The sequence below is a fragment of the Aspergillus karnatakaensis genome (genome assembly GCF_047715665.1).
Source record: "Aspergillus karnatakaensis strain CBS 102800 unplaced genomic scaffold BJY04scaffold_19, whole genome shotgun sequence".
NCBI lineage: Eukaryota > Fungi > Ascomycota > Eurotiomycetes > Eurotiales > Aspergillaceae > Aspergillus > Aspergillus karnatakaensis.
The window spans coordinates 444456-470523 of NW_027395731.1; the positions used below are offsets into that span (position 1 = coordinate 444456).

Sequence of the window (26068 nt, forward strand, 5' to 3'; positions counted from 1 at the left end):
AGATGCGGACCAAGATCCTAGTGCTTATCCTTGGCTTCAGCTCGAGTTGCTCCATCTCAGCCCCGCGTTGCCGTATGACACCTCTCTCTCCAACTCCATCCATAATCTCCATATCAATCCCACCAAAGATGTCCAGTACAGTTCACCCTCGAACTAGAACCGGCTGCCTAACCTGCCGACGGCGGAAGAAGAAATGCGACGAGCAGAAACCGCGCTGTGTGGCCTGTACGCGGAATCACCTCTCTTGCTCGTGGCCTTGTCTGCCCTCTACCCTTTCACCAGCTGAAACAAACGGTTATCCACCGGGGCAAGTAAGTAAAGGGCTGACAGCGCTCGTCCGACAGGGACCACTTACCCCAAGATGTCTACCTATACTCAGCCAAAGAGACACCACCTCAACATCCATCCACTGGTCCCCGCAGCTGCAAGTCTTCCAAAGCCCCAGACGCGCCGGCATGTTCCTCCCAGCCTCAAACACCCTTCTCTCGCACTATGTCGACCAAACAGGTAATCTACTCGCCACCGCTCCGACAGGACTTAACCCCTTCATGTCAAGCGTCATCTCCATTGCGTACAATGACGACCTCGTCATGCATTGCATGCTAGCACTCAGCGGCTCGCATTTAGCCTTTAAGCACGGAGATGACAGTACCGAGATCCAGCAGGCGACGCATAAGCATTATAGAGTTGCGTTGAGAACACTGCAGCGGGTAATCTCCGGGGTTAGTGAGCCAACTGCCACATTAAAGTTACTGCTATGCATGATTCTTCTCTGCCATTACGAGGTATATCCAGCCCTTCCTTCTCCAACGACCTGCAAACACAACCTGACACTACAAAGGTCCTCTCCGAAAGCCTAGCAGGCTCTATGTTCGCGCATCTACGCGCCTGCAGACAATTGATCCTCTACATCCGTACCCACCGGCACAGGATCCAGACTGCCGAAGGCCGATTACTCTACGGCATCATCCTCGAGCTGTACTCCTACATCGTGCTGACAAACAGCATCACCCCCTACGGAATGCTGCCCAGCCGCACACTCCCGATCGATCCATTCCTGCTTAAACTCGGGCAGCTCAGCGAGTTCGAGACGTTCGGCGTGATGTTCGGCGGCAGCCATGGGATTTTTGAGCTGCTGCTGCATGTCTCCGTGCATGTGGCGCAGACCCCAGACGAAAGCGCCAGTGACGCTGTGTCGGGTGCTGAAAAATATGAGACCTTGAAGACTCGCGTTATCCAATGGACCCCTGCCCCCATAACCTCTACCGATACGGATTTCCTCGCCCAACGAACGGCTGTGATGGAGTTTTTGCGACAGGTAGTCTTGTTATACGTCGAGACAGTCCCCTCTGTCCTTCGAACGGACGACGAACACCGGATGCAACGAATCCAAGAACTCGTCGATATGGCGCGTTTGTATCTGCAGCGAGAAAATACATCGCCGTACCAGTGTATTGCGCTCTGGGCGCTCATCGTATTAGGATCGTTTGTGATCCGTGAGGAGGAGAGAGAGGATATCAGTAATCGGCTGTTGAGGAATAAGTTTAAGATGCGGAATACGGTGCAGGCGCGGTGGGTTTTGGGGTTGCTGTGGGTTGAACAGGAGACGGATAAATTTGCCATTGGGCCTTATGGGCTGGGGTTGGTGATGAGGAAGTTTGGGTTGAGTTATGCGGTCATGTAATTCCTTTCTCTCTAGCGTTGTAGTCTCACATGCTGTCAGTCTACATTTTCAGTGCGTCAAGAACCTCTCTAGCCCCCCTCTGCCCTGACCTCACGGCCCCCTCCATGTACCCCCTCCAAACAGTCGCAGTCTCAGTCCCAACAAAATGGACCTTCCCAAACGGCTTGTCTAATTCACCACCAACCACAGCGACACCCTCATCCCCTGCCGGAATCACAGGGCAAGGCCCACCCAGAAACTCCTCCTTCGACCACTCCATCTCGAACGTCTTCAGCGGCTCAGGAACATTCTCAACAGCAGCGCGAAAGCATTTCTTAAACTGACCCCAGGCAGCGTCATACCTCTCTAAGTTGGACAGCTTGCTCCACTCCCGCCCACGCGGTCCGACGATGAAACAGGAAATGGCCCAATGATCGTCAGCGGGTATGCTGGTGTCCCGCGTGAAGGAAATCGGGCCTGTCAGAGCGGAGATTGTACCAGATAGCCCGGCATCGCGCCACCAGGGGTGCGCGAAGATGAAGACGACTTTGCTGTAGTAGCCCAGAACAGCTGTGTCTGCGAGGATCTGGCGCGGCTGTGGTAGGGGTGGAGTGAAGCTGATTGAGTTGTGCAGGGGAGTGGGTGTGCTCAGAACGATACGGTGGGCGATAAACGTGTGTCCTGTGGAAGTTTCGACTCTGCATGGTTGAGTGGGGGAAGGGTACTGCGTGATGGATGTCACTGGGGTCGAGAGGACTAAGGAGGAGGGGGGCAGTTCAGCGGCGAGGCGTTTGGGGATTGTTTGCATGCCTGACATTTGGATGTCAGCTTTACCCTTCACAACCTTTGATATATACAGAGCAAGGACGAAGAAGGCCTACCAGTCCTCGCACGAATATACTGCCCTCCATCTTTATGGTCTGATATCAAAGCCTCCAAGCCTTGACCGGCTTTAATGTAGTGGAGCATACACAATGCACTCACTTCGTCACCGTTTACGCCGACAAAAGCAGCTGGTATCTGGTCTGCAAAGACCTTTGCGGTCTCTGTGTTTGAGATATCCCTGCAGTACTCCCGGAAAGTCATCTTGCTTAGTCTTTCGGCGTCTGGCGAGGATTGCGGGCTTTCCAGATCGGTCTTCTCCGCTTCCTCGCTGACGATCTGGATGAGCTTGAAGACGAGTTCGCGTTCGCCCTAATAGGGGAATACAACGTTAGCATAGACCATCAGCGAGAACAGCAGCTGAATGCTGGATAGGTGCTCGGTGTGTCCGTACCGGGACAAAGTCATACGGCACCCGCTTTGCACCCCCATCGGCATCCTGGGCCACATTGTCCCCCTCGACACGCTGAATCTCCGTCTCAATCCCGTACTTTCTGGTCAGCTTCCACATCTCAGACATGGTGCTGTCGTTGATCCATGTTGCGCCGAGGTCACTGAATCCCGTCTCGGTGGAGGATACCGACAGGATCTTGCCTCCCACACGGTGGGTCGCTTCAAGAACAGCAATCTTCAACCCAGCGGCATGTAGGACAGTAGCGACAATAAGACCGCTTATCCCCGCGCCGATAATGATGGCGTCGTAGGTCGAGTCCGCACTGCTGGCATTGGGGCTGGCCATTGTATGTGATGTTAAAAAGGTGGAAGTGGTAAAATGGAATGATAAAGACTGCGCTCGGTATCATATTGCAGGATAGTTCCTAAAAAGCAGCGATTTTGTGCCTTTTATCATGCAGCTGGGGGTGGCAAGATGCAGGTGTACCTGAATCGCGGTTGGTAGCCGCGCTACGGTCAAAAAGAAATCTATGACATTCACTGCTGCATATGGGCGGCTGTATCTTGTATTCCAATACAGAATTGGCAGAGAAAACCAGGGAATATTCAATGACTAACCAGATGAACGTCCTATGTCTGTTGGCGACCAGGCGACCAGAGCCGCGCTGAATATTGCCAGCCCAGCCATAACCATGAACGCTCTCATAGGATCATTGCCTCTGACGTTTCTTAGCAACCTGCGACCTCATTCTTGGTTGACCTCTGGCGTCGGGGGATGTGGCGAGTCATTGTCGTCTTTGCTAGAATGTCCATCTTCGACAGTAACACCCTTGTCCTCTGAGACTGTCTTGGGTTCTCCATCACCATTAATAGACCCCTCTCGTCGCGGACTGGGATTTGTGGGCTTCGCATTGGTCTCGTCATCTAGCTGATGTGGTGACTTTGTCACATTCGGTGGGTATTTTCGGAGCATCTCCATTATGCGCCTCGACTCAGGGTCATTGGGGTCGAGGCGTTCTTTGTCGTAATGAGAATGTCCTAGCGACGACTGTTCAATGAAGGGGTCTTGGGGACGATTTGACCTTGGCGGTGTCCAATGTCCCGACTGTGCTGACGCGGGTCGTCTTCGCTCATATCCTCCAGAGGCTTTGGGTCTTCCACGTTGAGAAGAGTCGGAGCTACTGTCCGTCAAGATCAGTGAATCATACCTAGCCTTGTAACGGACGTCTTTTATTTGCTTCCTGACATGCCACGGTATACTAAACGAGTAGGCTTTAGAAAGAGCTGCACGAAATGAAGGTGCCGGATAGCCCAACGAGATACTCAGCGCTCTTGCAACCATAGACTCACACCAGTCCGTCAGATACAGAGTTTCAAATGTGTCTTTGCGGCTCTGGTTGCTTCTTATCTGTGCCTGAAGATCCTGACGGCAATTGTCGTCGGTCATGAATAGGAATGTCGTGAGAACTGTCTTCCGGTGGCCGAGGGTGTCTTCCTGTAAGTTGTTTTGGACGTGACGCAGCCTGGAAAGGAGGTTATTGATTCCAGGTCCCATACGATGGATAAGCTCGCTCAAACAGAGCACCTCCGTTCCGTAATCTGCTGATTCACGTGCGGAGCTTAAGACGGCTGCAAGATGGTTGTGGCTTTGGTTGGATGGATTGCTCGTTTCGTTGGCCGAAAAAAGATGTTCTGTCGGTCTCTCGGTCTTGAGCGGCAGATAAATGGGGAGCACGCCTGGCAAGATAGTGAATCCAGGGTATTTGTTCAATTGTTCTATGAGGTCCATGTCGCCAGGGTGCAGTTTCCTTCGAACCTCCTCTTCTGCAAGCACCCAACGCAAATAGGGCCGCGAGGCGGTCAGACTTATATTATTCTCTACCAGACAGGTCGCGAGCTTTGAGCCTTCTTGGAGGAATTGTCGGGCGATCATCAAATCCGACCTCTTTCTGACACCAAAGAAAAGATCGGTCAGGCAATTTCCCACGCCTACGAGGATATCGAGCAGCGCTAAATATGTTGACTCGTCATACTGCACGACATCCCAGTCCTGAAGCATCCGATAACATGCCCCTGATGAGGAAATATCCTCCGCGAACAACAGTTTCCAGATTCTGTGAAGACCCTGGGCTTCCAGCATTCCTAGCATTATATCTCTGGCATCCCACACACGGCCGTGATGCACAAGCGATTTATAGAGCGAGACAGAGCCTGATAGGAAGTCAAAGTGATACATTGATATCAGTTCAGATTCGCGATCAAGATACGAAAGGATTTTGAGGGTATATCGAGTAGATTGAATCTGTCCATAAACACAGTCAATGTAATGGCTCTTCTTTTTGCATCAGCGAGTACAGAAATTGGAACCTGCTTACCACTGCACCGTCAAATACATCCGCAGACCATGGCACCTGGCTCAGGGTGCGACCCAGGAGTCTTGCCGCCACGTTCGCTGCTTCGTATGCTTCTTTCATCCTACCATGTGAGACCATGGAAGAGAACGCCTCTATCAGAGTCAGCATTTGCTGAGAGAGCCTTTTCAGGTGATCTAGATTGAACTTCAGATCACGCAATACGATTCGCTGCGAAAGTAAAAATCGGTCCAACTGCCCATAGGCCCCCTGCTCCATCAGGAGATCAGCGTACTCAATGGCAACCGGGGCCATCTCAGAAAAGGGTTCTAGCTTGTCTCGGAAGTATTGTACCCCGGCCGAGAAGTAACCCAGACGCTTGAAACGGGCCAGTTCTTCCAGCAGGCTATCGACATCTTCCACGACCTGCATGTCGAAGTGAAGAGTGTGGTCTCTCGTCGTCTCTGGGCCCCATATGTCCTCGAGACGCTGTGCGTCTACCCATGTATGTTGGGCTTGAGTATCTGGTGAATCATGCGGCTTATGTCTGTCATTCATGTCATTAGGGTGTGGCGAGTGGAGACGCTCACTTGTACGGCCCGTTGCTGTGATGGAGCGGTCTCTGGCGGCTGCAGCCGCTGCAGTAGGAGAGATATGCTCCTGTCTCGGTGGTGAAATGGTATGTCGTCTTCTTATGGGCACAAGCGCTCGCCGCGAGCTCACACCGGCATCACCACTGTCATCGAGATTCAATCGATCGAAAGCCACATTTCGGACGGGTGTCCGGCTTCGAGGTGTACCGGAGACCGTTCGTCGATGACGATCCATAATGTGCTATTGCTATGACGCTGCCTTCAATGAGAGGGAGAGGGATGTGGATTGTTGCAAAGAGCGACCGTCGGGTGAAATGAGATGGCCACAAGACAGGTAGGATCGTAATCTAGGCTGCATTTCGGATTAATAGGACCCTCAACCATTGGATGCGCACATGACAGGTGTCTGATCATCAGCTTACCAGAGTCTCGACAGACGTCCGACGCCAAAGGCTGAAATCCAGATGAAGTTGTCGTTCAGCCGGCGACTATTCCTCGCATCATGAATCTTGCCTATCCTTTTTGAAGCTGCTTCTCATGATTCCAGACTTCCATTCGGCCTTCGAGATACTCAGCAGATATGCAAAGAGCTACAATTGCTACCGAGATGTCGCGAGCACGAACCCTTGCAAAACCCCCTCAGCCCATGTCCCCCCGGCGCTTCGGTCGCACCTACCGAGAGTTGGACGCAGCCGTGGATACCAGTCTGTGCTATAAAGAGATAGGCAAAGTACAGGTAGACTGCAAATTGTGCGTCTGCCAATCGCAATGGGGGCAGTTGGAAACGTCAGGGAGCCCTGTAGCCATTGTGTACATGGATCTCACATTCCACCAGCCCCTGAACTGTCGTTTGGCGAGTGCCACGGTGCGAATTACACTGGATGAGGCAGTGACGACAATCCAGGAAGACCAAGTCAATGGCAACAAAGCAAAGGTTGGTGTATACTTGAAGAATGAACTCAGAATGACGGACTACTTTGGTCCGAAGAATATCACCGGCGAACCTATCAGCGTGACTGTGACGAAAACTGTCCACCTCACACCTCAAATAAATGTCCTCGGCAGCGGCGCCAGTGGCCTAGGATTTGACTATGCGCAGGCTGTCAACTACAACACCCGCTGGTCATTCACCGGTCGCTTACAGCCAGGGGAAAGGATAGCCGGGAGTAGGGGCACAATGTACCGAGCCCTCATATGGGAACTTTGCGAGAACGAGCTAGGAGGTCGGCCCACTCACAGCAATGTGATCCATACGGGATTCGCCTTGGAACATACAGACAGCGCATTCTGGATGGACATTAAGATTGAGGGGAAGCTCCAGAGCAAGCGTGACCGCGTCCGAGATGCCATCCGATATCTGAAGTTTCCCAGTCCGCATGACCGTGATCAAGGGACTAGCAGCACCTTGATGTGCCCGGACACCACGTCCAGCGAACCTAGAAAGGTGTTAGACATGATTGTGCAGGGACTGCCAAGCGACATGGAGCAACGCAATTTCATGCGAATCCCGGTTCACATTCCGGATTCTCTTCCGGTCTCGTTCACACCGGCCGCTGGGCAGGATATAGTTGACTCCGCGTTACCCATAGGACCATTGGCCGAGGCAAACGCACAACCGGTGTTCCGCTCACGGCCAGAGAGTTTGACGGCTGGCATTCAGAAAGCAAGCCTACTCACGGTTCTGCCCGAATCGAGCGTCGTTGCTGATATAGAGCCTCGATCCACACTCAAGCCATATATGTCTGTCCTCGGAAGCGCTGTCCACTCCTTCCACAATGATGCCCAGCAGTCGATTCAGGGAGAGCCACTCGAGCAGCATGTCGAGCAGAAGCCACCATTCCAGCCAGTGCAGGAAGACCCACCAAAACAGCAACCGGTGTCAAACGACGAGATAACACGGGATACAACCAGGGCTTTGCCATCTGAGCAAGACCCGATGGAGCTAGTGGCACAGTACCCTACTCTGGTCCTCATTTTGCATAGTCTGGCCAGGCTTCTGAACCTAATACTCCCTCGAAAGTCTCCAGAGCCCAGGTCAGCAACTTCAGCAACGGTTAATTCGAACCTACCGAATGGTCAGCCCGACAGATCCGGGAAAGACGAGCAATCCTAAACCAGCCGGTAAGGGTTGGTATGTGCTGCTGGCTTCATTCGAGATCGACACGGGCCATGAGCTAAATGCTGATCTGTCGTGGGAGGTAGAGAGCCGGCAATCGTCGAACCTCATATAGAATTCATCACAATTATTCCAGAATATGTACAGCAACCGACGTCCACCCTCGTATCGCTGAACACGAAACTTCATGCCTTGGGCTCCATCTCCTCAAACCGCCTCAAATCCATATCCTTCTCCAACAGCGGAATGACATAAGGGTCGAATGTCTTCCAGTAGGGGTTCTCGAGGTGGTATTTCTGGGAGCCCTCGTTGAGGTAGCGCTCAACGATGCAAAAGTCCTGCTTGTCGTGTACGGACTGCATGACGAACCACGAGAGGGTCTCCTTGTCCTTGGAGTATACGGCGGAGGCTTCCTGGAGCTTTGCGGCGAGCTTGGAGATGCTCTCCTCGTCGGGCTTGGCGCGCATGTCTGTGGGAAAGAGCTTGTTAGTAGAGGTTTATCTTGGTCAATTGAGTGGTTAGTTGGTCAAAGAGGAGGAAGACATACGGACAACGATTGTGTAGACCATTTTGATGTGTTTTTGGAATGATTGAGGTTGACTGGAGGGGCAGAGTGCAGGTGAGGGGCTGTCGCTGCTGCATTTATTTTGGTAAAGGCGGTGGGAGCTATGACGTAGTTGTTTTAGTAACCCCTGACTTATGCAACACCAGCTCTTATTCACAAAGCCGCTGATGCATGGGATTATGACGGCTTGCTTATTGTTTCCGGGGAGAGATGGACTGAGAGGTCACTGGTTACTTCTGCCTTTGCGAACCGCAGGGTCGGGTCGTGCTTTGAGATATATATTTGAACCGGTGGAGATACCGTGACATGACATACAAGCCCCTTCAAAATGCGTACATCCTTGTTGTTCATTTGCAATCAGCAAGCGTCCACTTCTAGTCTGCTTTTACACGGACCAACGCCTTTAAAAATAAGAAACTCTCTCCTACTATGAACAACGCGCACTAACCACACTCGGAATACGAGCAAGGCACCAATAGGCGTCCAGCGCATGTACAGAACACCTATCATGGCACTGACTTCAGCAAAACGAAAATACGATATCTGGATCTAGCCCGGCAAGTCCAAATTACATATAGACCCCGCTCGCCGTCAACCACGCAGATCGTTGCTTGGCTGTCATGGATTCGCAAGAAGGATACAACATAAAGCCTGGCTGCCTTGCACCGTGGCCCTACCCATTAGGCTTCCACAGCACAAACAGAATCGACCAACTGAGAATGGCAGCATATATGGAGCAAGACAGGTTCGGTGTTACAGCCACGGAGCTAGAGACCATCTCAGCGAAAGCAATTGCTGCCAAGGATAACGCACTGTGTATGTGCTCCACGACATCATTACTGCCTCATCTAGTTCAAAGTAGGCATTCTGACTCAATCTATTCAATGGAACTAGGCCCCTACAGCAACTTCCGCGTCGGCGCATGCCTCCTGACAGCCACCGGCGAAACAATCATCGGCGTGAACATCGAGAGCGCGTCGTACCCGGTGGGCATATGTGCGGAGAGGGTGGCGTTTAGTACTGCTCTTGTAAGTCGTCCTCATTGCAATAATCCACTGGTACTATTGACCTAAGGAACAAGCTAATAGCAGTTCGGAAACATGCAGACAGCAGGCCATAAAACCTTCAAAGCAATCGCCGTATCTTCGGATATCACGCCGGGGGTTTCGCCTTGTGGAATGTGTCGCCAATTGTATAGTCCATTCCAACATCGGATCGCACAATGGTTAAGACCATAGATCTTACTAACCTGACTTGGTCTGGAATATAGCATGAGAGACTTTACGACGCCATCATTTCCGGTCTACAGATATGCCGCCGATGGGACATATAGTGTGAGGACTATGGGCGAGGTAAGCCTTCCTTGATTTGAGTGGCAGAGAGAGCTATATGAGTATGAGAACTGACACTCGGGTTTCTTCAGCTGCTTCCTGACTCGTTGGGCCCGGATGATCTGGACAAGTGAAGAGCAGATGTCGGTCAGGGGCCAAGACAATTTGGACCACTACATTGTTACGACGGCTGGAAGGTGACAGCATGGTTAAGGTAGTACATAAAGTCGCTGTCTCGCTGACCCTGGGGTGTCAAGCCTCGACAGGGTTTCCTCACTTTACAGTAGAATTCCGCATGGAGAAAAAGAATGCTTTATGCCCATATCGAATGCATCTGCAATCTACTACCACCATGCACAGAATGATTGTATCATCAGGATCCGAAACTTCATCCCTATCTGCATCATCTTACTCCTCATCCTCACTCAGCGCGTTCAGTCCAATCCTATAAATTATCCACACTAATAAACCTACCAGCCTCCAGGCCTCAAGATGGCTCAGGGAAACCGGGCCCACTAATTAAGTCCCTGTCATTACTGCCACTGAAACTCGGACTCGGACTCCCACTGACAGTTTTGTCTGCATTTGCATCATCATTTCCGTCTTCTGGGCCAGGCAACAGACTGTTGCCGTGTTCGAATTCCGACTTGGATCCGAAATGCAGTGCAGCGCGTGTCCTGACGTTAAAGAGCTGCATCTGAGCTGGGGAGCAACAACGCGTTCACCGTAACGAATCGCCATGGATTACCTACCCTATATTACTGGGTTGCTCGTTACGCATAAGATTGCTCACTATCCCTGCAGAAATGCCACCTGACAATGTCTTGTACGACAGGCCATACGAGAGAGAGAGCACCCGAAGGATGCCAGGCTTATCTCACTGCAATTGTCATTCGCTCACTTAGATGATGATCCTTTCATAGCGACCATACACGGAAGGAGCAAAGACCATGATCAGGACGCTTGAACAACTACGAAGCATAGATTGTCCTTAATAGAGGATTTTCCAGAGGTCGCCTTCCCAAACGCTTGACTGTAAACATTCCAATGCCAATTATGTCCGTATAGATGTAGAAGTCTCTGAGAAAGGTTTAAGTCAAGTGAGGCATCTTGCACCATAGACCGTCAGCATAGACCATTGAACATTGTTGCCCTTTAGTTTAGTTTGCTCGACGTTCATGTCTTTACAGTGATTGGAGTCAAGGCGGAACATGTCGAGCCGTTACTCCGAACGAAGCCGAAGCAAAAAGCAAACACATCGCTGGTAATATTATGCATGTCAGCCGCAATCTAAGGTCGAATAATAGCCGGACAGCAGTCCTCTTGTGTCGGTTCTCAGCTACGCCTTGGCGACTGTGGGACTCAAGGGCTCAATGCATCCAATAGCACTGACCTCCTGCATTTTAAGTATCCTGAAACGCATTGCTGGCTTCTCTTCACCAATGTAGATACTCTCCAACAGGCTGGAACATCGGAACTATTATCGTTTGTCCATCTAGGTAAAAATCTGAATGCTAGCATCCCGAATCACGAAGCTTTGTGCTACACCATCCCCCACGTAGCTGAAGCCAATCATAAATTTTTTTCGACATCTGCTGCTAAAGCAATATACTTAGCACGGATCCGAAATCCCGAGACTTAAGTATAACTAGCCAGGGGGCTCTCTGATAGACACCGAGCTAACATGAATAGGGAGATATTCTGACTGCCCCCTGACTAATTACTATCCGATCCAGTCAAAGACACTGACCTCTCTCACACTCATCTCATCATCTCATAACCGTATTAGCCCCCCCCTCTCCTTGACATTTTCTGACACCATTCTTATCTGATCACCTCCCAACGCTCTCAGGCCCCCACCTCTCGAGGAATGCCTCATCTAAAACCCAGCAAACGACGGGCATCCAAACGCCAACCAAGTTCCTCAGCGCACTCGCGGAGAGAGGACGACGAGAGGCGGAGAGATATTCAAGATGCAATTCAATACACTAGCAAACGGGAGGAAATGCCAGCCGTAGTGGGCGACGAAGCGGCTACAGAACTAGGAATGAAGCCTGGGGAAGGGGTTCGTGTCCCAGGCACAACGCAAAATGCCACCGCACTACACCAGTCGGAAAATAGGAGCGGGAGAGAACGTTGGCGCGATTATTGTGGCTGTGGTGGGTGTGTCCGAGGCTGTGGGGAGTGTTGCCGTGGTCTTGACTGCTGTGGCTGTGAGGAGTGTTTTGATGATTGTCGGTGTGTGATGATGTGAATTGGGGAGTATAGTATATGTTTTAAGTGAAAAGTATAATTGTTCCCTGAGACTTTTGACACGCCCTAGGTAACTGCTGATTTGGTAGCGATTTATGATAACATGGCGGTTGGGTTCGACGGGCTGAGAGGGGGTGCGGAGGTGGAAAGGATCTCTACAGTTAACAAAGATCCATAATAGAAAGGCCACGCTGAAGTATAGAGTGATGGATGAAACTTGAGAGGTAGCATGGTAGATTACGTGGTTCGCTTATGTATACTAGTGTCGTGGAAGTAGGAATTGATCCCAGCTCCACAAGAGTCACTGTTAAGAGCAGTTACAATTCCAGCCATATACAGGCTGCAGGAAGTCCATTCCTTATCTCGTCCGATTTACAGGTGCTGATGTATAGATCTTGAACAGAACGTAGATCTTTGCGACTCTACAAAGAACATCTTTGATTGGCTCAAAGCGTCCTGACTTTACCCGACACATCATGCCATTGGCTGATACAGCCGTGGAGGTATACAGTCAAAGTCGGGTCAAGGTCTTAGCTACCTGGGGCGTCGAAGTGCCGGTAGAGACACCGGAACCCAAAACCGTGATAGCTGACGTCCGCATACTCCGGATGCATTCCCTTCCTCTAGTTCCAACTTCCAACCGGAGCGCACTTTCCGTGTCAATCGGAAGATGGGTCCTAATCCACCTTCACGTGATAATACGTCAACAAACATCGCCGATCCCCTCCAAGGCTCCAACTCTCCCCCAATTCCGACCTCCTCATCTCTCACCTCCGGAACTGAATGGCAAGCTTCAAAATGCGCTTCTCCTACAAGGGCCTCTCGCCCCTTCTCCGCTCCCTAAAGCCATACAGCGCCGAATTCCTCGGCACAGCACTGATCATCACCATTGGCGATGGCGTTGTCGCTCAGTCCCTCCTCTCAGACTACCAGTACGGCACTTGGCTGTCCATCAATCTTGCCTGGGCATCTGCCGTCTGCCTCTCGGGCTATCTGTCAACACCTAGTCCAACATGTAACCCGGCAATCACGCTCGTGAAAGCTCTGATAAGACCAGAGCGAGGGCAATGGAAGACGTTGCCTGGGAAGATCATCGCCCAATTTCTAGGCGGGTTCGTCGGCGCTGCTCTTGTGTATGTCAATTACCGCTCCGCCATCATGGCGTGGGATCCGGAGTTCACGATTCCCGGGGGGTCGATTCTGAGTCCGAAGGGACATCATTCGGCGGGTATCTTCTGCACGTACCCGGCTGCGTTCTTCGATTCCAACTGGGAGGGCGTGTTCAATGAGGCTCTGGCGGCTGCGGTGTTGATGTTTGGGGCATTGACTATTGGTGACCCGGTTAATGCGGGAAGGTTTCACGCGCCGCAATTGTCGACGTTTTTGTTACTGGTTGCGATCGGGGCGGCCTTGGGGTGGCAGACCGGTTACGTATGTCCAACCTAATAACTGTTTTTCTTCGATGCCCTGTTTTATTTGCTTAGCGATGATCGGGGCTCCGCACGTTAGGTCTGATACTGACTGGTTATATAGGCCATCAATCCAGCTCGTGACTTCGGACCGCGTCTCTTCTCGGCGCTTTTGTATGGTAGGGAGGTTTTCACGGCCGCGAACTATTACTTTGTTGTGCCGCTTTTTGCGCCCATTCTTGGCTGTCTGGTTGGAGCGGCAACCTACGATGTGATGGTGTACGAGGGCGACGGATCGCGCATTGTGGATGCTCTCGGTAAAGATGATGATATTGATGGCGAGCTGCGATTGCACTAGGTGGTTGACCGTTTTGTCGGACCGATGACCCACTTCTTGGTCGCTGCCCTAGCTATCACGTAGGGGATGGAAGCATGTTGGTCACGTACGAACGACTAATTGGGCAAGAGTGCGAACCGAATGGGATAGACGGTCGATTTGGCGTTGAACGCTAGCTTATAGATTGGGGTCCTGATTGCGTTTTTTTGCCTTTTCTGCGTGAGAGTTCTCAAAAATGGTTAATATTCTTATGGTTTGGTCAAATCAATTTGACTTGTAGTAACGGATCCCCGAAGGTTAACAGCGTTCGTACTAACAGTATCTCATCAAGGGTGCATTGTATAATAGGAGAGTGAGATTGACATATTGCGATTCACATCCGAGATTCGATCCCAGAGAGAGCACCCTATAGAGCGAGCCTTGAGATTTTGATCGGGAGCTCTGTCGCGGTGTCTTGTCATCCGGTGTATTGATTGACGGGTCGGCCGGACGGGAGACAAGAATTTGTTGCACCAATGCAAAATGACCGGGTAAACGAAGCTGTCTTTGAGGGCATATGGCGAGCTGGCTATGAAGGGCATGCATTGAAGAGGGATATAATCACTGGTGTTGAGGAGGAAGTCGAGGTACGATTCCGGCTAAATAGTGATCGAAGGCTCCTGGAGATCGGGATGATTCCGCACAAATGGCCTTTGCGATCCTTAGCCTCCATACGCGCCGCCCTCATATTCGCCTGATAGGGCACAAACTTCCGCTAGGCGAGGAAGCCCTTGGAGAAATCGTACGGTGCAGGGTCTGGTGACCCCGGATCCTGGTGGATTTAGGCTGAATCCCCGCGTGAAAGCCTCCAAGATCTGGGGAGGTTGTTTGCGTCCCCACAGACAAAGCCTCGGTTGCTCCTTCGGCTCGTATAGAGAGCCAGTTCGAGTGCTCGATTGGTGGAATATAACAATGGACCTTTGTGTCTGTTTCTCCGTGCAATCCTGCTGAGCCAACTTGTGGGAGATAACTTGGGGTCGTTGGAGAAGGTGTATGGTGGGTTCGGTGTCATAAAGAGCAATTGCGTCGCCTCCAATAGCTGCTCGCTTTGTTGAGTTCACATCTTTCGAGCTCTCAGTATCTATTAGTTCCTCATTTTCACTCCGATGCGCATCCTCGACTTCCTTCCCACCTTGCTCCTCGCAGCGGGAGCACCAAGACTCATAGCAGCTCAACAATCCTGCGCTGACTGCGACACCGAAGCGCACGGCTTCGCTTCTCTGAACGGCGGGACAACCGGCGGAAAGGACGGACGCATTGTGACAGCCAAGAACCTCAATGACCTGATCAAGCATGCAGCTTCAGACGAACCGCTAATCATCCGGGTCGATGGCATGATCAAGGCGAAGCCATTTGGCTTCGAGGTGCCTGTGAAGAGCCACAAGACGATTATTGGAGTCGGCGCAAAGTCTGGTATTCAGGAAGGTGGGCTCAATATTAACAGCCAGACGAATGTTATTATTCGCAATTTGAAAATCCATGGCACGTACGATGGAAGGAATAACTGGGCGGGAAAGGAAGGGGACTATGATGCCATTCAGATCGATAACTCGACGAATATTTGGATTGATGGGAACCATGTCAGTGCTCTTTTCCACTCTCGCTTCACGATTTCTAGCCACAAGTGGACTCAACGTACTAACACTGAATTGCAGCTCACCGGCATGGGCGACGGCCTCATCGACCTCCGAAGAGACACGAACTACGTAACCGTCTCGAAGAACCTTATTGAAAAGCACAACAAAGCCTTTGGAATCGGGTGGACGCAGAACGTATTGGCCCAGATCACAATCAACGACAACTTTTTCCACTCCACCAATGTGCGCAACCCAAGCGGTGACAATATGAAGTACGGCCATCTATACAACAACTACTATCGCAACATCACGGGCTACGGAAACTACGCGAGGGGAAAGTCCCAGTTGCTGATCGAGACCAGCTACTTCGAGGACGTGTTTGATCCGATTGTCGCTGGGCCGAACGCAAAGGTCAAGACGAACTGGGTGAAGTTTAAGAACTGTGGTGGCGAGACTCATCTTGATGTGCAGGGGCACACGGTCTTTAAGGCGAGCGAGTTTTATAACTATACACTAGCGGATGTCTATGACATTCCAATTGATGTCCCATATAATGCTGGGCCCAAGGCAGACATTGGCGTCTAGACTGAATATAAGATGGAAATGCAAAGCATTATTGCTATACATCATTGATGAACGGTTGTATATATCCCATCCGAAATCGACGCACATATGCATGCTCCGCTCTGGGTAAAGAAAAGAAAAAGAGACTCATTAACCGGGACACAGAGTTGCTTAAATAAAGAACAAGTTGATGACACAACCCACAAGAGACCTTTTGTGCAGCATTTCTACATCCGTCTCCGATTTCACAAATTGCAGCCAGGATTGAAGCAATTTGTGGATTGTTCCTCGAAGACCGCAATAGAATCCAATTAGACAAGGCAGTATAATGGATCAAACGTCACAGTTGTGATCTTTCCTGTAGCCAAGTGCGTCCTTGTGGGTTTTCCTGCCCTATGCCCCTTGCAAAATCCCCCCTGGTACTCATACCCGTCCCTCGTCAGAGCGCCCTTGCCATCTAGCATACCATTTTTGAACTCGCCCCTGTCGGTACATTTGCTGTTTGCATACTAGAGATGCCGGGATTGGATTGTGGGAAGTTCAAACCCGCGCAGAGGTCGTTTTCGAGAGCAAGATTTTGATGAGCTGATCCTGGGCAAATGATGCGAAGTGGAAAGCAATGCTAGGGCTTGAAGGGGCACATGATATTGATATCCTGGCCTCTATCGATTCTGGTATGGTCGTCTGCCTATTTGTTGTATGCTCGCGTGTTGTGTATCATGTTGGGATCCGCATACATATTTTCTCTGGCACTATCATAGCCGTGTAATATCATGGGCATAGTCAAATTTGATAGATACGCGTTGGAACACGAGACGTGATATGTATTCATGCAGAGCATATGTGACCAAAGATCCGAGAGACCACGACCCGAATTAAAAGTCCCAACATAAGAACTAACATTCGGCCTGCCACCGGACATAAGAACAGAAAACTCCGCGACTCACTGCTTCTGGGTCAGTTTGGCCCCAAACTGCGGGCCTTGGCCAAAACTCATGAGCTAGGTTCCCATGTCATGGTACTCCAGTTGGCTTGAAACCCTGCGCTGGGGCCGGAAAGCCTGCCATTAGTGGCCGGTCAGCAATGCTTCGCCTCAGTTCCATTCTTCAGCTGTACCACCGTCTGACAAATACGCCGTTGACCCTCATTCAGATTTCTAGTGCTGATTATTTCTGTTAGGCTGAAGCCTTCACCATAGTTTATAAAGCTGGCCTGCACCCCGCGGGACGTACGGTCCAGATGAACCAGACTATCTCTCCGCACCAACACCACGTATCGACTTTTGAGTAATCACCGGTACAAAATGTCGGTCACCTCAGCCTGGAAAGACATGATGAAGAACGAAAAGCTTGTCCAAACGTATAAAAGCAGCGAAAAGGCTAGTGCCCCTTTCGTGGAAACCCTGCTTCAGCAGAGTGGCATTGTTTCAGAGGCGAACGATTTCCCGGATAAGACCCTCGTGGTTCTCGATCTTGGCTGCGGTACAGGGATAGTCTCCAGTCTCCTGAACAAGCAAGTCAGGAACAATAATGTGGCCATGAAGATCACCTGCTGCGATATTACCGACGCCATGCTGGCGTACACTGAGCACCGAAGCCAGGAGGAAGGTTGGCAGAATGCTGAATTCAAACACGTTGATGCGCAAAAGACTGGGTTACCGAGTGATACTTTCACGCACATCTTTGCCGCTCTCGGTGGGCTACATCCAGGGGACCGACACCCTGTCGCGTCGTTGCTAATGATCTCTAGTGTTTTTGGGGCTGCCAGACTCGCTGGCTGCACTTGACGGTAGGGTAGCCGGTGCTTTGTAGCCTGAAGGACACCAGCTGAACACTGATTCTCATTAGAAAACCTTCGCATTCTTCAACCAGGCGGGACACTTGGCTTTACAACATGGGTCGATGGTAAGCTTCACTCGATACACTACGAAGGTTATTCCTTTGACGCAGAGGCTAGAGACTAACGATTATATAGTCCCATGGCTTTTAGTGGTCCGAGCAGCGCTGGATACAATCTCCCCAGATCTTCGGTTCCCAACATCAGAGCTGTTCCTCTCCAGCATAGGCAGCGGCAATTGGAGGTCTGTTACATGGATCGAATCGCAGCTACAAGAGCGCAAGATGATAGACATTAACGTTCAAGCGCACACAAAGACCGTAGCGATCGAAGCTGCTGGCTTCGTGAACATGACCATGATGATCGTTCCGAATATCATCAAGCGTGCTTGGTCGGAGGAGCAGGTCAAGGAATATGAGGAGAAGATTCGGCCTGCATTGGCGGAGTATCTCGAGGGGAGGTTCGGGAAGGATGGAGATGTGGTGCTTCAGTGGGAGGCCATTGTTGCTACTGCCAGGAAGTCGAGCTCTTAATCTCGACCAAATTTTGAAATCCTAACATACTGGTGGTTGTAGATTGGATTTCTGACTCCTACCCCCTGCCGCCAGGAGTGGACTAAACCATATCGTCGAGCATCTCTCGCGACGGATGTCTTGACAAGTTTACTTTGGAACTATCGCCTACGAGTATGTCATATTTGACTCACAAATACAAGAAGCTGAAGATCGCACAGCGAGATGATGGGGTTATTTGGTTTCAGTAAACCATTCTGGTAATTCCTAGTCGTGCCCATTCTACATTCTCTTCTAGTTGGCGGGATAACCTGAAGCAATACCAGCAGCTGTCGTAGATTGTTTTCGTGAAATGACCCGATCAAATTACCCGCTCGGACAAATTTGGCTGATTTGCCCGAACTTGCGGAGAGATCATTATCACCGCGTCACAAACACAAGCCTGGACGGCCCATAGTCCATCGATACATCGAGAGAACCTCCTTCCGTAAGGCCTGAAGCTCAGTCTCACTTCTCTCGGGCCGACGGGCATTATATAGTATGGATCTAAACGCTCTCCGGAATGTTTTCTGATCAAAGGATGTCAGGGCTATTCTCTTGGGCCCGTATTGAGGGCTTACCTGAAAATCAGTGCTCAAGGTGACTATAGCAACCTCGTGTGCTCGGATGATCACCTCGCAGGCCTCTTCGACCGAGGGATTGGGCCCGATACGGGACATGCGCTCTGCAAATAGCAACAGGATAAAGCTGCCGTGAAAGAGGTAGATACCGAATAGGTAGGGCATGAACGATAACTCGGGATCGAGTTTGAGAATGTCCGAAATGGCTTGCGCGGCGGCAATGGAGCTCGAGGAGCAGTCAACAAATCTCGATGAGGTGATCCAGTCTCCGTCGTCCTCGAGCATAGACGTCGCGTCCCATTTTCCGTAGAGCAGGATGTAAAGAACCTTTATGATGTAGACTGCATATGCGATCATGGTATTGGTGCTATTCTTCGATAGGCCAATGCCTGGCGGGCTGGGTGTTTGATTCCAGGTGTCGGCAAAGTCACACAGTGTGCGCTCACACTGGGTGAGGTTGGCTTTTATTATCTCGAGAGAGGAATCGTCGTGAGAGACCAACCGTGGGTGATACCGTCGGAGCCGAAAGTCGATAATATCGCCGAGAATGGTCATGAGGGGTAGGAAGTACTCGAAGAAACCGGCACCAGAGATCGTAGTTGGCGGACCATAGGTGCGATGCTGCAATGCCCTGTCATCGATAATATCAAAGTTCTGCCATAGGCTCTCCGGTAGTGGGCTGAAAACCTCACACTCGGCATCTAGAATATCCAGCGCTCGGTTGTGGGACAAGGCCAGATGTCTATCTAAGGCGTAAACAAGCCAGAACGTGCGCCGTTTCTCTTCCTGCTCTTCGGCGGACGTCTGCCACTCGTTCCGGCTCGGAGCCTCTGCCAACATCGAAGGCTCTTTGTGCAGACCAAGATATCTGACGAGGGCGACAGCCTTGTTCCACCACTTTATACAATCCGACTTGTACTCCCCGCCGGAGATGACAATTGCTAGCAGTAGAAAGGTCAACACGTCATCCACACGTGGCACAGGACCAGTACTAAAGGTTGTCCGAACTCTCTTCCAGCTGGCTGCATCGAGGCTGCTACAAGACTCTTCTTCCAACTGCCACCCACCTAGTGAGATATATAAACATAAAACTCCCGGTGGTGGAGGGCATTTGACACCTACCAGGAACACGCCGCCAATTATCCATGTCTGCTTTCTTCAAGTGCGCTATTGCTATGCCATACAGTTCATTGACGATCCTCTGGCGCGCCCCAGGCATGTAGAATATTGCGCAATCCGCCGTTTGCGCCACACACCATAGTATGGTCGCCAGCAACGCTGGCGATGTTGATCGCGGCCTCGACGGGTGCAAAACCGAATTCTTTCGCAAGACGGGTGACAGAACATAGGGACTATGGAGGGAACAGATAGAAGTGCCCGGTTCTGCGTAATACATATCGAGCAGGTCGCAGGCAGCCGATGGAGATAGGGCATGCTTCAGAGCGGGCAGAAGCACCCTGAGGCAAGGATATCGGCAATTCTCAAGGTCTTCACTTGGGATTTCCTGGCCAGTGGCCACGCTTGGCGTACTATATAAAGCGCTGCGGAGAAGAGAATCAATCCGTGAGAGGGGCAAGATAGGATCAAACCCTCGCAGAATGTGAGGCGAGTCTGCTCGGGGAGGCGAGTTGTGTTGGAATTGGTGGAAGCTCACGCTAGCATTCGTTGGCACAGCGGAGAGGTTTTGTTCGAGACCTGAGTAGTGCAGCGGTGGCAACTGCAAAGAATCCTGCACATCATCTTGCTGGGTGGTGGAGTGCTCGGAGATGATTCCTGACTCCAGCGGCGAGTTCGGCTCTTGCGCGCTGATGGTTTTACGTCTCTGTTTAGCCAGGTTGGTTTTGCGCCCTCGCTTCTTGACCTGGCGATTGTATCGACACCGGTGGCCCAGAGCTGGGAATGTTAACTGCGCACCGCAAAGATAACCATAGTGACCTACTACAACAACGGTTACTGCGCCCCCATAGATGCATGAGTGTATGCTACGATATATGCTGGGGGCAGAAGAAAGAGTCGTACCATGGCAATTCACCATCACAGCGGGTACGAGAAACATTGCATCGATCGCAAGCGCGGTCGACACGCTTTTGATTCATGGTAGGAAGTCTGTATTTGGTAGATAGATACATAAGGAGGGCAAGGATGGCGGGATTTAAACCGTGCAGTGGCCATTATCCCCAAGGGTTTTCGGCATTTTGCGGGGGAAAGTTTCCGGGGTAATTCAATCAAGTTTCTCCTCCAATCATACTACAGTTCTTTCAGACATCTGATGTCCTCCTTTCTCTTCGTCGCCACTCTCCTCCTGTGGTCGCAGCCCAACCTCAGCGGCCGAAGAAGCATCGGCGCAGTTCCGATAGGATGGCACGAAGTTCACACAGATGGGATAAGACCAGGCCAAGACAAAGAAACATAAGGGCACGACCATGGCAAAGCCGGTATTGCGAGCATCGGCCGCGACTCCCAGCAGCGGTGGTACGCAGGCGCCTCCAATCACACCTCCGACTATAAACCCTGATCCGCGCTTGGTGTGGCGGCCCAGCCCACGCATACCCAGTGCAACTATCGTGGGGAAGCAGATCGACTCGAAGAACAGAGTCACGTACAGCATTGACATGCCGATGTTGCCTCGCTGCGTAATAGACGGAGCGACAAAGACGATGCACATGGTCAGGAAAACCCCGAATACCCACCGAGGCTTACAGAAGTGCATAAGAATAACTCCCACGAATCGACCCACCGCAAAGGCCGCTTGAGCCCCCGCGAGGAATTTACTACCCAAACTGGATCCTGTGTTTGGTCGAGTCTCCGTGGCATAGTTGATGAAATATCTATAGCGGTCAACGTTGAGCATGAAGCAGCTAGCAAGGAGAGTCGATACATACCCAGCAATCGCTGTTTGCGCGCCACAGTAGCAGAATTGAGCAAATGCCGCATGGAAGAGACGATATTGTTTCCGGAGCGGCTTGTCATTGTCTCCACCCCCAGCTTCTTGTGCCTGGTACTCCATATCCGCGTCGGTGATCTCCGGAATCGATGAGAAAAAGAAGACGAATGCAAGAGCGAAGACAAAGACTGCGATCGCGGTGTAGACCCACTGGACGTTCTCCAGGGCTTTCTGATCGTCAAAGTCGAAGAGCACGTACGATCCCAGAACTGGAGCTACCACGGTCCCTATGCCATTGAACGCCTGGGAGAGGTTGATGCGAATCTCGGAGTACTTTGGTGGACCGCAGACTGATGGTCGGTTAGAGGCAGTAACCATCATGTGAAAAAAGCCTTACCAGCAATGTAAGGATTGGCTGCCGTCTCTAGAGAACCGAGACCGTTCCCAATAATAAAGATACAGACGCAGAAACCCCCGAATGAGTGTTGCTTGATTGCCGGAATGGCAAGTAGAGCGCCCAGACCTTTAGAGAATCTTGTCAGTTTTGATCGACAAAGTGACCATTAAAAAGCCTACCGTAGAGGAATAAACCCCAAATGTATACTGCCCGATAGCTATAGTGACGGAGAATCCATGCCGCATGCCCGAGGGACGCCAATGGGTAGGCACTAGACGAGTTAGCCTCATCTCGGAGGGCAGAAGGTGGAAGGCACCAACCCGAAATAAGCCGCTTGAAGGCCGGAGGACCTCGCCTTTGATATTCCAAGAGTATCCTGGAAGTGCTTGTTCAAAGTGTCGAGTAGGCCATAGGAGAAACCCCACAGGAAGAAGAGGGTGGTGACGAGACAAATAGGGTACAAAGACTCCCGCAACGTCAATTCGGCGGCTCGCGTTCTGTCGCTGTCGCGCACCTTCAACCCTCGTCCTTTCCAGAAAGATGGCATGCTGTGTTCGTTTCACGATGTGTATTCTCAACGAAGACTTCTAGCTTGGAGGTGCCTTTCAGGTGGATATGCGCGTAGTATTTGTAGATTTATATCGCATTACCAGGATACACAAGAGCACTCAGTCCCAGGGCGGGTAATATTACCCCCGCGCTGCACTTAAGACTAGGTTGGGATTGACCAATAATCAGAGCATCTGGTTAATTAGGTCGGGTCAATAACGGGTTTTTAAGTCGGGCTTTTTTCCGCCCACAGCTGGAGCCCCGGAGCTTTGGAGAACATGCAGACCCAGCTTTCTTCCCCGAATTCTCCGCGACCCCAAATTATGGGGATATTGTAAGCCCCGGCTTATACCTTTCTGGAGAGTGCCCTAGACTCTCTGGTATTCGTGATACGAAAAGTCCTCCATCTCGCGCCTCCCACCAAGCATTGGTCTGGAAATCAAAGCAAAGAACATAAGGCGTGGCAAGACCGACTGCGTGCAAATAAACTGGCTACTATCTCCCTGGCGGTATATGGTCTTTATCCAAACATGTGTCCGCTTGGACAGTTTCCTCGGCCTGAAAGTTGACTCTCCCTTGAAAATGACTACCGAGCGGAAGCATTGAAAGACCTGGCAACCAAATACATTCATCGTACTAAATATGACTAGCGCGTCCTATACCTGCTCCTAAACAGTGATGCTATATTTCCTCCCCTTCCTCGTGGTAACTGTGCGGGACTGGAAGCCGGGCTTGTTATCTATCGGAGTTAAGGTCATTAGGGGTGGGTTGTCATCGTTGTCCTGTGATAAGGCGCCGTGAAGAAGGGGGGCGACAGCCGCGCAACGAATCCACCAGAAGACTATTTTCATCCTGATCACCGGTTTGCGTGAAGTTCAATATCCAAGAAGGGGGAAAGATCAAGCTTAAATATGGGAATGATCGGATAGCTCATTGCCCTGCCAAGGCGTGCTACAGGGATTTGGGCGAGGAAATGGGGCCCTGGGCGTGATGTCTGTTTGTCTGAGAGCTCCATCATCGATGTAACTCTGAGATCTTTGTTAAAGTGTAGGAGGCTACTTGGTCATTCGCTGCTTCTCGAGTACACCGGGGGTGTTTGGAGAAGCTAGCCCTATTCATTCTCGCTTCAGGTTCTCAGTTACACACATGTCTTGCAGAATCAATTGACTGTCCATGGAACAGTTCTCAACAGGATCCGTTGAAAACATTGGTAAAGTGTATAAGATATTTGGCCACATTACCACGATTCCTAGGGGTCTCTCTGCGTTTCCATAGCCTGAGAGAATTGTGCATCGTGCGGTGCTAAGACTGTATAAGCCTGCGCTTCATAGGCCGGTGGTCTGCTTGAGGTTGTAAAGGTTTTATTTCCTGGTCGGTGCCTTTGCTGCTTAGCCTTTCTAAGAACGATTATAAGAGCTTTATTGCCTGCATGATTTCTACTCCTTAACTGCAATCCTTCGTGACGTGCAGTCTGCTAGAGGGCGGTTAGGAAAGCTCGAAAATCTCTCATTATAGTATAGAACTACCTGCACTACTGGCAAAGCAGATTATGTCCTTATATAAAGAAAAGGTAATACTAATAGCATGCCCAAGGCACTATATCCAAGCTACACATACTACTATATAATCTATTGTCTTGAGCTCACAAATAAAGCAATAATGTCAGATTACACACGTGCTTTCCCCTGGCCAAAGCACCAAGTACCATGAACATAAACTAATAAAATAAGTTAGAAATAATAATACCAGCACGATACCAGTACGATACAGCACGATACCACATTGTACAGCGCAATACTAGTATAATACCAGTAAGATACCAGTAGGATACCAGTGCGATACAAGTGCGATATGGGTGTGATACCAGCAGGACTTATTATATATTTTCCACAGACTATTTGGTGGTTAAGTTATGTCTTATTTATAACTGTTTGTATGATTTATATTCTTTCACATCTTCTATTAAATCCAACCTAACACGAGAGCCTGAGCCCTTTTTCTCCTGCCAACTCCAAAAGCTTGCCGGAATTCATTATCCTTAAAGCCCCAACCGTAGTATCCAAAATCTGAAGAGTTAACAGGTCCTTTAAATAGAAAGAGGCTTTGTTGTACCCAGGTAGAGTGTGGGGAGTGAATTATAACATCTCTGAGGTGGACAGCTTGAATGGATTTGGTTTCGATAAGGCAACGTATGCGTCCATGCTGCTTTGAGGCCAGACGACTGTAGGGGATTGAGATATGAAGCTTGATGAATGGGCGGTAAACGACTTCGAGTTATGGTGGATGGAACAACACTTGGGCGCGGAAGACCGTTGGGCTCTATTAGTAGAATTGCCCGTGTGATTAGGCGGGTAGGAACAATATGCCTAGGTGTGCTTGGAGGTGGCAGTAGCCACGAGGGCTGGGTGGCTGTGTAGCTGTGGAGCGCCGAGGCGTGTCCGTATCAAGAGATATGTCACTAGTGCTGCCATCCTGCCCGTAGTTATTCGAGTCTTCATTCCTTGGGGGCCTTCTTAGGCTTTATCTTCTTGCTCAAGAGAGGTCAGGCTGCCGGACATAATGCTCGCTTGAATGAAATAGGAGTGTTTCCGCGGCGCCTTTATAGTGTGTGGCCAGTCCTCTAGATACACCTAGCCCTCATGGCGCCTGCGTAGGAGTGTCATTGTAACCAGTTCTGTGGGCCATTGATAGCGGCGCAGAGGTTCGTCACGGGAGGTAGCCTAGCTATTGCGAGAAGGAATCACTAGTAAGCACGACGGGTCGGTGAGCACAATGGAAGGACAGATAGCACGTACCTAGCCGAAATCATCTTGTTAAAGATCATTATGTTCAGGTGGATTCTTCAAATGTCAAAGCCGGGGCCGGTTCTCCGCCGCCAGCGCAACGCGTGGGTGTTTTCCGATGGCTGCGACGGCCATGCCCTGTATCCTGTGCGTGCAGGGAAAGCAATGCATGCTATATGAAGAAAAGAGGTTGAGAATAAGACAGGACGAAGGATCCGAGGAGGAGATAGTCGAAGAAGAAGGAGGAGGTCAGCAGGGCAGCACAGATCGAAGGCCGCGAAAAAAGAAATATGATTTCTCCACAGACCAAGTGACCAAAGTACGAACTGTCGTTATCTAGTAGAATCCAGCATATTCGGAAAGAACAGCCAGCACGGTGGTTCTACGTAGACAGTCCGACAATCAAAAGTGGTT

General features: G+C 50.7%; 12 protein-coding genes across 12 annotated transcripts; 7 read left to right on the top strand and 5 right to left on the bottom strand.

Annotated features, from left to right (window-relative positions):
• Positions 1–455: 455 nt before the first annotated feature.
• Positions 456–1684, top strand: BJY04DRAFT_217395 (transcription factor domain-containing protein; the record flags this gene model as incomplete). The annotated part of the gene is made up of 2 exons (XM_073716026.1): positions 456–785; positions 842–1684. 2 exons carry the CDS (start codon positions 456–458, stop codon positions 1682–1684), a joined length of 1173 nt encoding a protein of 390 aa, XP_073572300.1.
• Positions 1674–3577, bottom strand: BJY04DRAFT_187163 (flavin monoamine oxidase family protein). The gene is made up of 4 exons (XM_073710999.1): positions 3557–3577; positions 2940–3425; positions 2545–2857; positions 1674–2473 (listed from the first exon to the last, which is right to left on the bottom strand). The coding sequence occupies exons 2-4, from the start codon at positions 3282–3284 to the stop codon at positions 1725–1727; spliced, it is 1407 nt and encodes a 468-aa protein (XP_073572301.1). The 5' UTR covers positions 3285–3425; positions 3557–3577; the 3' UTR covers positions 1674–1724.
• On the bottom strand, positions 3516–6289 carry BJY04DRAFT_41666 (uncharacterized protein). Its single transcript, XM_073720337.1, has 2 exons — positions 5314–6289; positions 3516–5240 (listed from the first exon to the last, which is right to left on the bottom strand). The coding sequence occupies exons 1-2, from the start codon at positions 6115–6117 to the stop codon at positions 3684–3686; spliced, it is 2361 nt and encodes a 786-aa protein (XP_073572302.1). The 5' UTR covers positions 6118–6289; the 3' UTR covers positions 3516–3683.
• Positions 6290–6489: 200 nt separating this feature from the next.
• Positions 6490–7995, top strand: BJY04DRAFT_217398 (uncharacterized protein; the record flags this gene model as incomplete). Its single annotated transcript, XM_073716027.1, has 1 exon — positions 6490–7995. The coding sequence occupies one exon, from the start codon at positions 6490–6492 to the stop codon at positions 7993–7995; it is 1506 nt and encodes a 501-aa protein (XP_073572303.1).
• A 94-nt stretch (positions 7996–8089) lies between these two features.
• BJY04DRAFT_41641 (putative quinol monooxygenase) lies at positions 8090–8653 on the bottom strand. Its single transcript, XM_073720336.1, has 2 exons — positions 8546–8653; positions 8090–8467 (listed from the first exon to the last, which is right to left on the bottom strand). The coding sequence occupies exons 1-2, from the start codon at positions 8565–8567 to the stop codon at positions 8184–8186; spliced, it is 306 nt and encodes a 101-aa protein (XP_073572304.1). The 5' UTR covers positions 8568–8653; the 3' UTR covers positions 8090–8183.
• Positions 8654–9049: 396 nt separating this feature from the next.
• BJY04DRAFT_41704 (cytidine deaminase family protein) lies at positions 9050–10245 on the top strand. The gene is made up of 5 exons (XM_073720338.1): positions 9050–9379; positions 9458–9591; positions 9670–9755; positions 9834–9915; positions 9987–10245. Exons 1-5 carry the CDS (start codon positions 9184–9186, stop codon positions 10026–10028), a joined length of 540 nt encoding a protein of 179 aa, XP_073572305.1. The 5' UTR covers positions 9050–9183; the 3' UTR covers positions 10029–10245.
• Positions 10246–12904: 2659 nt separating this feature from the next.
• Positions 12905–14146, top strand: BJY04DRAFT_187183 (MIP aquaporin). Its single transcript, XM_073711001.1, has 2 exons — positions 12905–13578; positions 13681–14146. The coding sequence occupies exons 1-2, from the start codon at positions 12931–12933 to the stop codon at positions 13912–13914; spliced, it is 882 nt and encodes a 293-aa protein (XP_073572306.1). The 5' UTR covers positions 12905–12930; the 3' UTR covers positions 13915–14146.
• An 892-nt stretch (positions 14147–15038) lies between these two features.
• On the top strand, positions 15039–16094 carry BJY04DRAFT_217402 (pectate lyase family protein; the record flags this gene model as incomplete). Its single annotated transcript, XM_073716028.1, has 2 exons — positions 15039–15512; positions 15588–16094. The coding sequence occupies 2 exons, from the start codon at positions 15039–15041 to the stop codon at positions 16092–16094; spliced, it is 981 nt and encodes a 326-aa protein (XP_073572307.1).
• A 1229-nt stretch (positions 16095–17323) lies between these two features.
• On the top strand, positions 17324–18595 carry BJY04DRAFT_187185 (class I SAM-dependent methyltransferase). Its single transcript, XM_073711002.1, has 4 exons — positions 17324–17767; positions 17823–17861; positions 17921–17977; positions 18048–18595. The coding sequence occupies exons 1-4, from the start codon at positions 17377–17379 to the stop codon at positions 18440–18442; spliced, it is 882 nt and encodes a 293-aa protein (XP_073572308.1). The 5' UTR covers positions 17324–17376; the 3' UTR covers positions 18443–18595.
• A 254-nt stretch (positions 18596–18849) lies between these two features.
• BJY04DRAFT_227124 (fungal specific transcription factor domain-containing protein) lies at positions 18850–21137 on the bottom strand (the record flags this gene model as incomplete). Its single annotated transcript, XM_073718564.1, has 4 exons — positions 18850–18990; positions 19042–20108; positions 20164–20934; positions 21074–21137. The coding sequence occupies 4 exons, from the start codon at positions 21135–21137 to the stop codon at positions 18850–18852; spliced, it is 2043 nt and encodes a 680-aa protein (XP_073572309.1).
• A 146-nt stretch (positions 21138–21283) lies between these two features.
• Positions 21284–22895, bottom strand: BJY04DRAFT_227126 (MFS general substrate transporter; the record flags this gene model as incomplete). The annotated part of the gene is made up of 5 exons (XM_073718565.1): positions 22643–22895; positions 22502–22593; positions 22323–22448; positions 21924–22275; positions 21284–21869 (listed from the first exon to the last, which is right to left on the bottom strand). Exons 1-5 carry the CDS (start codon positions 22867–22869, stop codon positions 21284–21286), a joined length of 1383 nt encoding a protein of 460 aa, XP_073572310.1. The 5' UTR covers positions 22870–22895.
• A 1890-nt stretch (positions 22896–24785) lies between these two features.
• BJY04DRAFT_187188 (uncharacterized protein) lies at positions 24786–25885 on the top strand. The gene has a single exon (XM_073711003.1). It carries the CDS (start codon positions 25124–25126, stop codon positions 25286–25288), a length of 165 nt encoding a protein of 54 aa, XP_073572311.1. The 5' UTR covers positions 24786–25123; the 3' UTR covers positions 25289–25885.
• Positions 25886–26068: the final 183 nt, after the last annotated feature.